Source organism: Lepisma saccharinum, chromosome 12 (assembly GCF_977018435.1).
Source record: "Lepisma saccharinum chromosome 12, izLepSacc3.1, whole genome shotgun sequence".
In the NCBI taxonomy this organism is placed as follows: Eukaryota; Metazoa; Arthropoda; class Insecta; order Zygentoma; family Lepismatidae; genus Lepisma; species Lepisma saccharinum.
This window is the reverse complement of record NC_139240.1, coordinates 39,155,508-39,168,787: the sequence shown is the minus strand read 5'-3', so window position 1 is coordinate 39,168,787 and position 13,280 is coordinate 39,155,508. Positions and strand designations below refer to the sequence as shown.

Below are 13,280 nucleotides of genomic sequence, written 5' to 3'. Positions count from 1 at the left end.
TGCTTCATGGTGCTGGTAATAATGTCATATGTCTAAGGAAAAACAAATCTTATTTCATTTTATAAAAAAAGGCATGTGCGACTTACTCACGTTGTTACAATACAATACGAGTACTTAAATCGGAATTATTTCATGCCTACATCAATTTACACAAAAGAACAAGGAATAAGGTGATAGTAAAAGATCATGGTTAAAAAAGGTATTTGTTAAAACTGCCCTTTGTGCGCATAAAAACTCACTTTCTCACATTGCCAAGCATGAACCTCAAACCTAAAAAGGACCACAAAAACATGTCTCCCATTACATGTTAAAACCCCACCTCAAGCAACGTTATCTACATGGTAACTGATTTAACTTCTCACCGAATGCCGAAAGTTGCCAGACTTCCGCCCCACCTGATCTCCCCCCCTTTTCCCCACCCCTACTGTTACATCATTTTAAACTGGAAATCTTGGATCTCGTGGGTCGCGTTGATTATGGCCGGAGTGAGCTGGAAACCAATCCCCCCCTTGCTCTTATCCCATCGCTTAAACATCTGGATCCATAATTCGTTTCCATTTCCATCCTCCCTGTTCAATTTATTACTTCCATCTTTACAAATATATGCCGCTTCATACACATTTCTATCTATTGGTTTATTTTTAATTTTGACCAGCTCTCTTATCCAATCTTCATACTCCTTCCAGTTTGCCTACATATTCCTTATTACATTCGCTTTTTATTTTATACACCCCTTTTTCATTCCCCCCCCCCTTTCCATCCTTTTTATATCAGTAAAATATTTTTCGATTGTTCTCGGTGCTCTCATTCCACATTTAATTCCATATTCCTTGGCCACGTTTTCTATTTTCTCCAAACTCCTTTGAAATATGGGATCCCTGTGTATTTATACTTTATCTTTTCCCCATTCTCTTCCTCAACACTTTCCTCTCCTATCATATCGTTACTCTTTTCTTTTTCCCCTCTTTCACAAATCCTAAGAGCATCCCTTTGTAGTTTCCTCAAATCGATCTCCTTGTACCTGTTCTTTTTTCCCCAAGGCCATGATCCATTTCTCTTCTTCCCTTAATTCTTACCTGTGACTACATAGCCTTATTGCCCTTATGAAAAAGTTGAGCAACACATTATTCTTAGTTCTCCTTGCATGTTCCGATTTGTTATGAATATACAGGTCACCTGCTAATGTTTTGTGGTATACTCCTGTCCTAATTTCCTTTCCGGTGTTAATAATCCGAAGGTCTAAAAAGTTAATTTCTCCCTTTTTTGTTTCTTCCTTAGTAAAACTAATCCTGTCATCTTATTCTCCTAAAATCTCAAACATTCTTTTAAGATTCTTCTCGTCCCCTATAATCAAGGTATCATCTACGTACCTCCCAAAGTATTTAATACCACCCCTTGTCTGTTCCAAGACGGTTTTTTCAATATAATGCATGAAAATCCCAGATACAATTCCCGAGACAGGGTTCCCCATCTCTAATCCCACTTTCTGCAAATAGATCTTGTCGTTAAAACTAAAATAATTGTAACCTGAGCACAAGTGAAAACATCATACATATTCCCAGGCTACAATGACACTGACCCCTTTTTCCATTAACCATCTCATTCAGCAGTCTGCAGCTCTGTCCCTAGGGACACTGGGGTATAGGTTAACGACATCAAAACTCATTATTCTTTCTTCCTTAGTCATTTCGAGTTTTTCTATTTCCTTCTTCACCTCCCACGAATTCCTTATTCTATATTCTGTATTTTCCCCAACCTATTTATTTTTAGACACAAGGGTTTTTGGCTAAATGGTACCCTGAGTGACAGTAGGTATTATGGGTCTTAGCGGGGTGTGCTCTTTGTGGGTTTTTGGAATTCCAAAGGCCACTTGTATACTCCTTTTTAACAATTCTCAATTAATTTCTTTTTCTCGGTTCGGGCCAGAGTAATACTACTTTCCACCCTTTCTTGACCTCCCTTTTAATTTTACTTATAGGGTTTCAATCCACCAGCTCATAATCATTACCAACGAAACACTCCTCCATTTTTCTTTCATATTCCTTCTTGTCCATAACGAACATTTTATTTTCCTTATCCGATCTTATCAGAAATACGTTATTTTCTTTAACCCATTTTTAAACATTACTTAACTTTCTTTTATACTCCTTGTGCTTATTTTCCCCTTCCCTTCCTCCTTTTCAACTTTCCTTATTCATAACCATAAATCCATGTCATGTATATTTTGTTATACCTCCCTTCTATTGTCACCATCGTCCAGCATAGCACCCTACCCCTTCAGCTGCTATTATAAATTCCTCCTTTATGATCTTTCCTTCCCTAATGGCAAATTTTTGCCCCTTACTCGGTGCCGTTTTGGATGGAGTGACGTGGGGAAGAATAAAAGAAAGGTACCACAAATATGTCGAAGCTGCTAAAAATAAACATAGGATCATAATTCAAAACAAGTTAGCCAGGATTGGAAGGGATGCAAAGGGAAGCAAATACTCAAAAGGGACAGTGAGAAATGAGGATAATGTGTTAAATCTAACAGATCGCGTTCTCCCTACGGACTTAAAAGAAATCATGAGTTGTTTTTTCTACAAATCTTATCTTGGATATGTTTTTTGTTATTTTCGTCCAATTTTTATGATGCTCATACCACTGCATAAAGATGGTAACAGGTTTGGGATATTAAAGTGCACAAGTTGTTTCTACCAGTGATGAATTAAGGGGTAACCTGGGGTAAAACACCCTCTCAAAATTAAAATGTTTGCACACCAGAAAATTTCACTAACCTGGCAGAGCATTCGGACAATAGCTAAGAAATCTGGCAACCATGTTCACATTGGCTTTCTTTCATTCACTTCAATTTAATGCAGAACATACAAACAAACAAAATTTAAAAATTACAATTCTGGGTGCTTCAGTACATAGGGTATTTGCATCCATCACATTACGGGGTCCAGCCCCTCATCATAATTAAAATCAATATGTATCCTTTCTAGGTTAAAAGCTGAGGCTGTAAAGGAACACTGAACACATATAAGGACAACACACAGCCCTACAGAGTATTACACTGGCCATAGGTCCAGATGCCAGGGCTTCGCTTGCCTGCATCATTGCAGTTATCAGTGTGTACTATTTGGAAATGAGGTTGACTTATGGGTGTACTATGTGGAAGTGAGGTTGACATTTGGGTGTACTATGTGGAAGATATGTGGAAGTGAGGTTGACATTTGGGTGTACTATGTGGAAGATATGTGGAAGTGAGGTTGACATTTGGGTGTACTATGTGGAAGAGAGGTTGACATTTGGGTGTACTATGTAGAAGAGAGGTTGACATTTGGGTGTACTATGTGGAAGAGAGGTTGACATTTGGGTGTACTATGTGGAAGAGAGGTTGACATTTGGGTGTACTATGTGGAAGAGAGGTTGACATTTGGGTGTACTATGTGGAAGTGAGGTTGACATTTGGGTGTACTATGTGAAAGTGAGGTTGGCATTTGGGTGTACTATGTGGAAGTGAGGTTGACTTATGGGTGACCAGTGTGAAGGTCACTTCTTATGTCCCACTAAGTACTGATAATGAATGATCAAATAAAAAGGGGTGTAAGGGGATGACCTTCAGGCAATGCACCCAAATGTCAACCTCACTTCCACATAGTACACACTGATAACTGCAATGATGCAAGCAAGCGAGGCCCTGACGTCTGGACCTATGGCCAGTGTAATCCTCTGTAGGGCTGTGTGTTGTCCTTATATGTGTTGAGTGTTCCTTTACAGCCTCAGCTTTTAACTAGGTAAGGAGTTTTAGTGATGTACGCACAACTTCAATTACAATCAATCTAATAATATATATATGTTTAATGTAAAATATCTCAATACAGGATGGGATCATAAGAAATAACTTATTACTCTTGTATCTATTTATAAAAACCTGTGTAAAATTTACAATTAAATTGTCTTCAACATTAAGATTAAAATACACCATGATTATGTCTTAGCACAGACACTCCGTCACAGGAGTTCCAATAATAAAATGCAAGTTTTCATCTGCCCGCCCACCCTGACAAAGACAAGGAAATCAGGCAACTTACGCCTTTGATTTTCTTCCACGGTGCAGACTAGGTCACGACAGAGGTTATCCTCCATTGTAACCTCCAGGTCAAAGAACAGGGACTCCAGATCAACCGGTTTGGCATCTGCCTCCTTCGATCTAGCCTTCATCTTAGATCTGGCCTGGCGAAACAATCGAAGGTGAGAAGCTGCATCGTCTACTAGACGAGTTGTAAGGTACGGGATCCAATCTACTTCTTTCACTCTGGAGTTATACAAAATATCACAATTATATACTTTATCTAAAGATTAATTTATTTTAAGTAAATAATTTGAAGACAACTAACTGCAATGTTACTGCTGTTATTGATTCATAATGACACCAATATTCGAGAATATTTGGAATAAGGAGAATGAGTAGGTTAACAATTCAGATGCGAGTAAAACTGTGCATGCATTTTCTATTTCATGTAAAATGTGGTATCTGCTGTAGATACCAATGTTTACGTGCAGCAGTGCTCATAATGGCAGTTTCGAAATAAATTTTACTCTCATACCTGGATGTGAACTGCGATCCAGTAGAGAAAAATATTTTTTTCTTCTACTAGGTATAAATAACTGTAGTCACATAGAAATTCCTTTGATTTTCAATTGGGTATGCACATTTAAGGCTGCTTTGAGATACCGTTCTTTACATGCAATGTCAAAAATTCATTACACTTGAGGAATATATGATATGATCTGAATGGTATCAATTATTCCGAACTGTTGAGTTTCTTTTTATGAAATATTTCTTTCATAAATCTGTAATGCGCATTTCAAATTTTATAGTGGATCTAATTACCTATTTGTAATTTAATTAACTTTCGTATTTACGATATTTGTGACTTTAATGAAAGCAAATTATTTTATTGTTGATATTGCAAACATGCGTTCATCTTGGTTCGAAATTATAACTATTTTAATCCATAAGAGCTAAATTTTAGTGAAAAATTATAAAAAAGGTAAACCCTATGTACATTTGAAATCGTTCTTTACAAATATGTCAGGTTAAAGAAATATATAACGGAAATCTACAAGGGGCAAAATTGTTGGTCTTAAGATAGAGATTTAAAACTTAAGTATAAATTGCTTATTGAATCACAAAAATTAAATATTGCCATTGTACGCAATTTGAATAGCCCACGTAATCTTTGTATCAATAGAGGCTTGTGAATCACATTCTGGTTGGCATACTGAGGTAAAAAATAGAGCCTCTATCTCTCTGTGTGTGAGGTAGATATGTGAAGCTGAAAAACCGTTCATATAAAAACATTTTTTTTATGAATATTGATCTCCATATAGAGATAAGGAAGTTATTTTTAATCACACAACCATTCTGAAATTATTTTTTTAAATACTACGTAATAAAATGAAGAAAAATACTTTTGTAATGGTGTTCATTTCAGTCATAGACAAAACAACATATCCTGACATAGGAAAACAAAAACCTTTCAGAACAAGTAGCTCACGTTATAGTTTATGGAATAAAATTGTTAATGGCTTTCAGTTTTGTATTATACATTGTAATGATTGTTATAAAAAGTAATGTCAAAATATTATTGAACTGACATCATAAGTCAGCTTGAATAAAGTGGTACCTGATCACTCATTTTGATATCATTATTGCATATAAAGCACGGTAAATACGACAATTCCTTGAACAACCCTCAAACAAATCACATGTAGCACCACAGAAAAAAATAATTCGGATAAAATATCATGTTTTCTACGATAGTAAATATACAAGTGAATCACATTAGCTGTAAATAGTTTAGAAATTCATGTTAATTTGTAACACAGTTTTTAAACATAAACTTTCAATATCTCGAAACCTGGATTTTGGCACTTACCATGTAAAACATGGTAAGACCCGAGCCCTTCATTTAATTTTTGTGGACTCCAGGATGTGCCTGTTGACCTCCATGGCAGAATGGTTAACACAGTGCACTGTGATGCCAGAGGTCGCAGGTTCGAATCCCAGCCTGGACATGGGTGTTCTTTGTGAGTGTCCCTTCATCAATTTCATCATATCATCACTCATCCTCATCTACGCAATTGACAATTACATTCCAGCTGATATTTTCTGATACCAATATAAATGGTACTGATACTGATTCATAAGCTCAGCCTTAATATTAATGTTAACAACATATGTGCATATGAAGTTCTATTACCGTATTTACTCACGTACAATGTGCACTTTTTCCAAACAAAATTTAACAAAAAAACGGTGGTGCGTATTATACACGGAAAAACTTGGACATCCTACATGAAACCGTACAGGGTCATTCCATGATTTTGTGACACTTGCATTGAATTTTGCACCTTTACGCAACCCCATCATGTTATATATCGTTGTAAACCTTAAATCCTGCAGATTTTGAATATGGCAACATTATTCCATTCAAGATAGCAACAATAATCCGAAATGCTGTTGAAATAAGTTCATCACAAAATGGAGGAACGTTCTGACTTTTATTTTATTTTTATGAAAGAAAAGATAAGAAAAAAGAAAATAATAATTAAATTGTATTACTGGCAGAATAATATTTGTATGTGGAATGTGTAAATGTGTTAATGGAATTCTTTTGCTGCTAACTGCTAGTTTGAGGGTCCTGAATGTGCCTTGTATAAATGTTACGTTTGTCACAGAAAAAGTACATTTTTTGAAGTTTTTTATTATAAAAAGTAATGAAGGAATGAGCAAAACCATGTATAAAAGTTTGTAGGCCATTTCTCACGATTTTTCACTTTGTAATGTAATGTTCTGCAACGATTTTTCACTTTGTAATGTAATGTTCTGCAACACCAAGAAAAGCAGTGCCATTCTGGTGGAATTCGAGCATGCACTTCCTGTCACATGGGATGCGTATCACCTTGAGCTCTGCAAATCCATAGCGTAATTTTGATCTCGCCTTCTACTATTACAGAATAAATAAGGTGGTTAAAGAGTGAAAGTTTTGAAATGGTAAACACAGTAAAGGGAGAGGGGGTAGGTGGTGTGGGTTGGCGACCTATTGTTTACACGAGAGAATATTCTTCTCTTGGTCCACATAGAAACAAGTGACTCATTGAATAGGTATGATGTCATTCACTCTTGATTGGCATAGGAACAGCTTTACGACCTACAACTAAGAAAGCCATTCTTGAAACTGGATTGTACTGCCCATTGTATATGAGATATAATTGTTTGTTACTTATCCCCATCAAAAAATAGGGTGCACATTATACATGCATAAATACGGTATTTAGGATTGGTCATTATCAGCAATATTTATTTTACATCATTCTTGCAGCTCTAGGTTGCCTGCAAGAATCAAAATGGATGAAGTTCTCTTGAAATATAACAGAATGAACCTAATCATCCAGGCCTTGTACAGAACTCGAAACATTTTAAGGTAACAGACTTAAGGATAGTAATACTATCTGAACATCTGCAGCAATATTTTTTATCAGATTTCCATGCACTTCGATTTACTGATAACAAATGTTCTATTGTCACGTACAGGTAAACATTTTAATGTTAATACACCCGCCGCAAAATGACTTTGGACCTCATAACAAAAGCACAAACATACAGAAAATTCATGCGAAAAGCTATTATTAAGCTATTAGATACAGCAAAAAATGCATACATTAGTAAGGAGTCATGTTGCCTTTACTTTTGACATCAATTTGGATGCACTAGGGCATGGAATCACTAAGACTTCGGAAGTAATTTTAAGTCCATGTCAATGTACCATATTTTCTTCAGTTCTGTTTGGAGGGTCTGTAGGTTCTGAATCTTCTTCTTTCCCAGGAATTGCTTCATACGATACCAATAATTTTCAATTGGGTTGAGATCGGGGCTATTCCCAGGCCACTCTAACATCTTTATCTGTTGTTCCTCAAGCCATTTCCTTACCTTCTTAGCCGTGTGACAAGGAGTGTTATCATGCATGAAAAGATCACACTCTTCGATCTGAAGCAAATCGGTCTGCGTTCATCGCCACATTTTGCGGTAAGAAATATAAACCTGCCCTAACCTTTTCACCTGAAAAATTCCACCACACCATTACAGACTGGGAGTGCCTAATGGACCATATACTTTGGGTCGTATTGATCTGAAGATGATGGACGTTGAACCTTAGCAGCTCCCATTTGGAACAGTTGGAATAGCTTTCATAGGAAAACATGACTTTTCTCCACTGTGCTTGTGTCCAGTGTGCATATTTCTTTGCAAAAGCAAGATGGTCTTTCTTCATGCGGGCGGTCAGTAGTGGCTTCTTAGCAGCAGCACGACACGGGAAATACAAGTCTTTCTGTAAACGGTGCTGGATCGTGCGAACACTAACTTTTTCCAGCAGACTCAGGTGCATTTCTTTAAGTTCTGATGCTGTCAGTCGAGGGTTTTTCTTTATTTCTCTCAATAGAAGAGTGTCTGTAGTGATGGTTGTTTTTCTTTGCCTCCCACCACCGAATTTGTGCTTTGGAATGATAGTCGGAGGCAGTCCTCTGGCGGCTGCCAGAACCTTCATTATGGTTTATTTTGCACGACCTGTTTGTTTACATATCGTCTTTATAGGAATATTCTCACTTCGCCATGCAATAATGCTGGCTTTTTCCACACTACTACAGTACTTTCCCAGCATATCATAAATACACCTGTCCAGTAGTCCAATATCCAACACAAATACAGTATGAAAATATCCAGCACAAAGTGCACCACATGAAAACACAGTGATTTATCGCACACACTACAGCAGAAAGTCACCCTTCCTGTGTCAACTAACAGTACGAAATGAACTTGCTTATCAGCAGTAATACACTGTTGCCAGATACGTTCATGCAGAAACAATTCTGTGTTCAAAACAAAACAACACTAGATACAAGGCTATAAATTGAAAGACCGCTTACTACGGCAGATTTCACATGAGGTCCGAAGTCATTTTGCGGCGGGTGTACAATTTATTAAATCATAACTTTTAAATCAAGGATATATTAATATTGCATTTTTACAGTTCTGAAATGATATCCATACTGATGCCAATACTCTTACAGATTCCCAGCAATACCAATGCCTCAAAATTGTAATAATTATAAGTGTTCAAAATATTAATCAATATTAGAACCCACTTCAATTAAATGCACCAATTTGACAAGAGTTTTGGTTTAAAAGATTCAAGAATTACATCAGAATAATAAACTAAATCTTACATAATCACAAAATAGAGTTCTCCACACAACATGGGTGCAAAATAAAACACGAACTTAAAATTTTGCATAATTGCCAAGATATTTAGACTTGGCAAAAGTATGGGTGGCATTTTTGCAAACCCTGTGAAAGACCAAAATAACAGAAAAATATCAACTGGTATCGATGAAGTCCAATTGATGCTTTCCGATACTGGTATTGGATGATACCGATACATCGACATTGACTCAGCTGCAGAATTTTCACACAAAAAAAGTGATACTGAAGGGTTTAACTGATTGCAAATGGTTACTTGCCTTACTTGCAAAAACATTTAGCACTAGTCAACTGAAAACACAGATACGTACCTGCTAGCGAAGGTCACGATAACTTTGTGAGCAGTTTGTCTGATCTCGTAGAGAAACTCCTCATCCGAGCTAAGTTTCTTGTACCAAGGATAGACATAGTCACGAAATATGTACCCTAGTATTTCTTGAAGAGATTCATCTATCACGTTGGACCCTGTAAGTCTCCGGTCAGCTTTGTAAGTGCATGATGGCTCTTCCAATTTCTGAACTACCTGCAATGCCAGTGGAAAAAGCTTATTTAGTATTGATTGACAGATTTTCATATTATAGGCAGTACATGGATTATATTTTCCCGGCACAAATACAGAGATAGGTCTCTTCACTAAAACAAAATTTCCTCGCTTGATTTTTAAAACTAATTCTTTAATTCATTCCCTAATAAAAGCTGAGGGACACTCAGCACACATAAGGGCAAACACAAGACAACACGAGTCAACAGAGGATTAACCCGGCCGTGGATGGTTACCAGAGTGTCAACGATGTGAAAGAAGCAGTTACTTGAGTATACTGCAGGGAAGTGAGTTTGACTTGTGGGTGCCTTACCACACCTTGTGTATTGTAAATATGAAATTATTGAAAAGTATGCAATTAATATTTGCGATTAATTTAAAATTGTACAAATCAAATTAAAACAACATACCTACAATAAGGTAGGTTTTGTTAATTTCATTTTTATATAATAAATACACGTGAACAAGTTAATAACTTTATTACAAATTGAAAAACTGTAAAACTCTTAGAGACAAAAGTAGGGATAGATAGACAGTAATAAATATGTGGGAAAAATTATTATGACAAAGTGAAGGACCTGCTAAAAATAAAAAAAATACACTAAAAGGTAAAAAAAAAGCTCTGTGTAATGGAGCCTAGGACAGGGATTGCTAAACCATCATTTCCAGTATCTCTTGAGGGGTTTGGCTAGAATAGACTGCAGATAAGAGTGGCAATATTTGAGTGAAACTTTGTGCACATCTGCACAACTTGTTCCAATATCTGTTACAATCTATTCTCCCAACCTATCAAATATTGTGGATGAAAGTGAGTATCATCCTTTTCATTAACATGGTAAGAAGCAAGATGATAATGATTATGGGCAAGTCTTTAAATTTGGCTGTGTTTGTGAGAAAAGTATTTACACATTTTGAACTCTAAGAAATGACAACCTCTGTATGTTACAGAGAAATTAAACTCAATAATTTGATGTGATATGATTATTTTTTGTTATTTAATGTCACTTTTCTGCAACTTTTGGTTAACGGCAACGATGAGGGTGAGTGATATAATGAAATTGACGAAGAGACACTCACAAAGAAAGCACATGCTGATGCAGGGATGATTCGAACCCGAGGTTTCTGGCATCTTAGTGCTGTAACAAATGATTACATAGGCTATCTTAAAGTTTTTTATAAACCAACAAAGGATCGTAAAAAATTCAATCCACACTTGGTACCTCGTCATGTATTTTCAAATCTGGGAAGTAGCTCAAGGGGTTGGTGAGTTTGGAGACCTCTGGCCTAGGACAACAGTCGAGAGAAAAACACACATCAGTGTTTTAAAAGTATGACTTAGTGAAGTCAACTTAAATTCTCAATCTGAATCTGCAAATATATTTTAACAGACTAGGCCCAGTTCTAGTCCAGAATATATCCTTCTCTTATTCAAAATATTGTTAATAAAAAAAATGCATCCAGGTAAGGTCCTACCATGGTACCAGCTATAACTAGATTTACATCTTGTACCTAAAGATATCTGTTTGAACTCATATCTTGCGTTTGTGCGAATTACTCACAATTACAGAATAATAAGTATTCTAAAAAATATTTAAAAAAATACTAAACTTATTTTACTTACGATTAGTGAGTATGAAAAATTTCCAAACAACGTTTCAGGAATCAACTGTTCCCTTCGTCAGGTTCCTTCTTGACTAACGATATCGCCTCATAGCCACATCAAATTGAATTAAAAACAAGGATAAAGTATATAGGAATAACTATGGTACAAAAGGAATCCTTGCCCAATCCTGTTAAAACTTCCATACCCACTACTATCCCTAGGTAAAACCACAAAAGTTTAACCCTCGAGTACTCGCGCGGCATCCCGTAACACGGATACTCGCGCGGGTGACAGTTGTCACCCATAAAGTATTTTATTTATTTCGAAAAGACTAATTATAGTATGGTGGACTTTTTTTGTTTTGTTATATTTGCAATCTATTCTAGGGACACTTAAAGTATTTTTTGAATTATTTTTGTATGAAACAGGTGTTGTAAAGAAAAAAATACCAAATCGTTCTTTTAACAAAATTTTGCATGGAAAAAATATCTTAAACTTTAGGCTACCATAACTTTTTTTTAATGCAGGGTGACATTGTAAAACTCCTTGCTCATCTGAAAGACTGCTTTATTGAGAATCCATAAACATATATATTAACATAATTTGGCCTTTATTACAAGCGAAAAGAAATCGCTAAAGCGTACCCTGCATTTTACATATAGAAAGAGTATAGTCACAACAATGTTTGTTACTCGTAATAATTTTTTATGCATATTATAGGTTGAAAATTTCAATGACAAAGAATTGATGAATGATCACTACAGATGTGCAGGGATGAAAGGAAGCTGGATGAGACTCTCAATCAGAGGTTTTATTAGTTCCAACGCCGAACTTTTTAGGAATTCTCGTCTTGCAGGTGGTTTAGCTGCAGCATTGTTGAACTTGTAAATGATTGAGGCGTTGAACACAAGTTTTGCCCCACAAGTTTTAGGACTTCTCTGATAGGCGCAAGCTGATCAAATTTCTCTTCGCTGCTGACGATCTCCGATGTCATCAAAACGAAGACATCGCATGAGGAAATGAAATATATTCTCACTAATGGCAAGATAACAGACTTCCACACCAGTCCCTGCAGAATTGTCCCACATTGCTTAGTTTTTTTCCTTTTACTGCCAAAACAGCCGTTTAGTAGCAAAATGCCTATGAAAGCACGAATTTCAACATCATTAGTGTGTTTGGCATCCCTGTCTCGGCTGAAATGCTCCTTTATATGGTCAATATAAATGTTGGTTGATATAACTATAGTTCCTAACGTTAAAAAGTACAAAGCAATCAAGTGCACTGCGTGCTTCCCTACTCTGTCCAGTTGGTCCTGGGAGCCGCAAAATAATGTTGTCAGCTCTGGTTCGTACATTTCTGAGCTGAGGGAATAGTTTTTCCACTTCATTACATTTTTAAACTGGTTCTTACCATTTATAAATTTATAAATGGGATGTCCTCTTCATCACTGGATTCCTCTTCTACATTTGGCGCCAGGTCATTTTCGGCATTTTTCACTTGGTCCTTTGTGGCTCATCTGCTTCTTTGGTGTCAAAGACATCGTCCTGGACATCTAAATGGTCATCTCCACCATCGTCACTTTTATTCTCCACAACATCGTCCTCATCGGAACTCTCACCAAGCAATATCCAAAACAAGAGAGTTATTGCAGAGTCGTGGACGCTTAGGTACATTCATGACGCCGTTAATCGCGTGGGGGACAAGTGTCACCCAACTGACTTTCAAGCGCAATAACACGGGCCACTCCTCACTACAACATACAAACGCACACTAGTCAGGTAGCTGGAAATGTAAGCGGAAGGTACTGAAGTCCCTACCACTCGCCT

General features: G+C 36.5%; 1 protein-coding gene across 2 annotated transcripts in view; it reads right to left on the bottom strand.

The window, feature by feature from the left end:
- LOC145996003 (sorting nexin-13-like) overlaps nt 1-13,280 on the bottom strand; it is a 59,115-nt gene that overhangs the window by 41,104 nt on the left and 4,731 nt on the right. For both annotated transcript variants that reach the window (XM_083132153.1, XM_083132154.1), the window contains exons 4-5: nt 9,622-9,833; nt 4,080-4,303 (exon numbers count right to left, since the gene is read on the bottom strand). In XM_083132153.1, the coding sequence (XP_082988279.1) occupies nt 4,080-4,303; nt 9,622-9,833 (436 nt within the window). The remainder of the gene's footprint in view (nt 1-4,079; nt 4,304-9,621; nt 9,834-13,280) is intronic.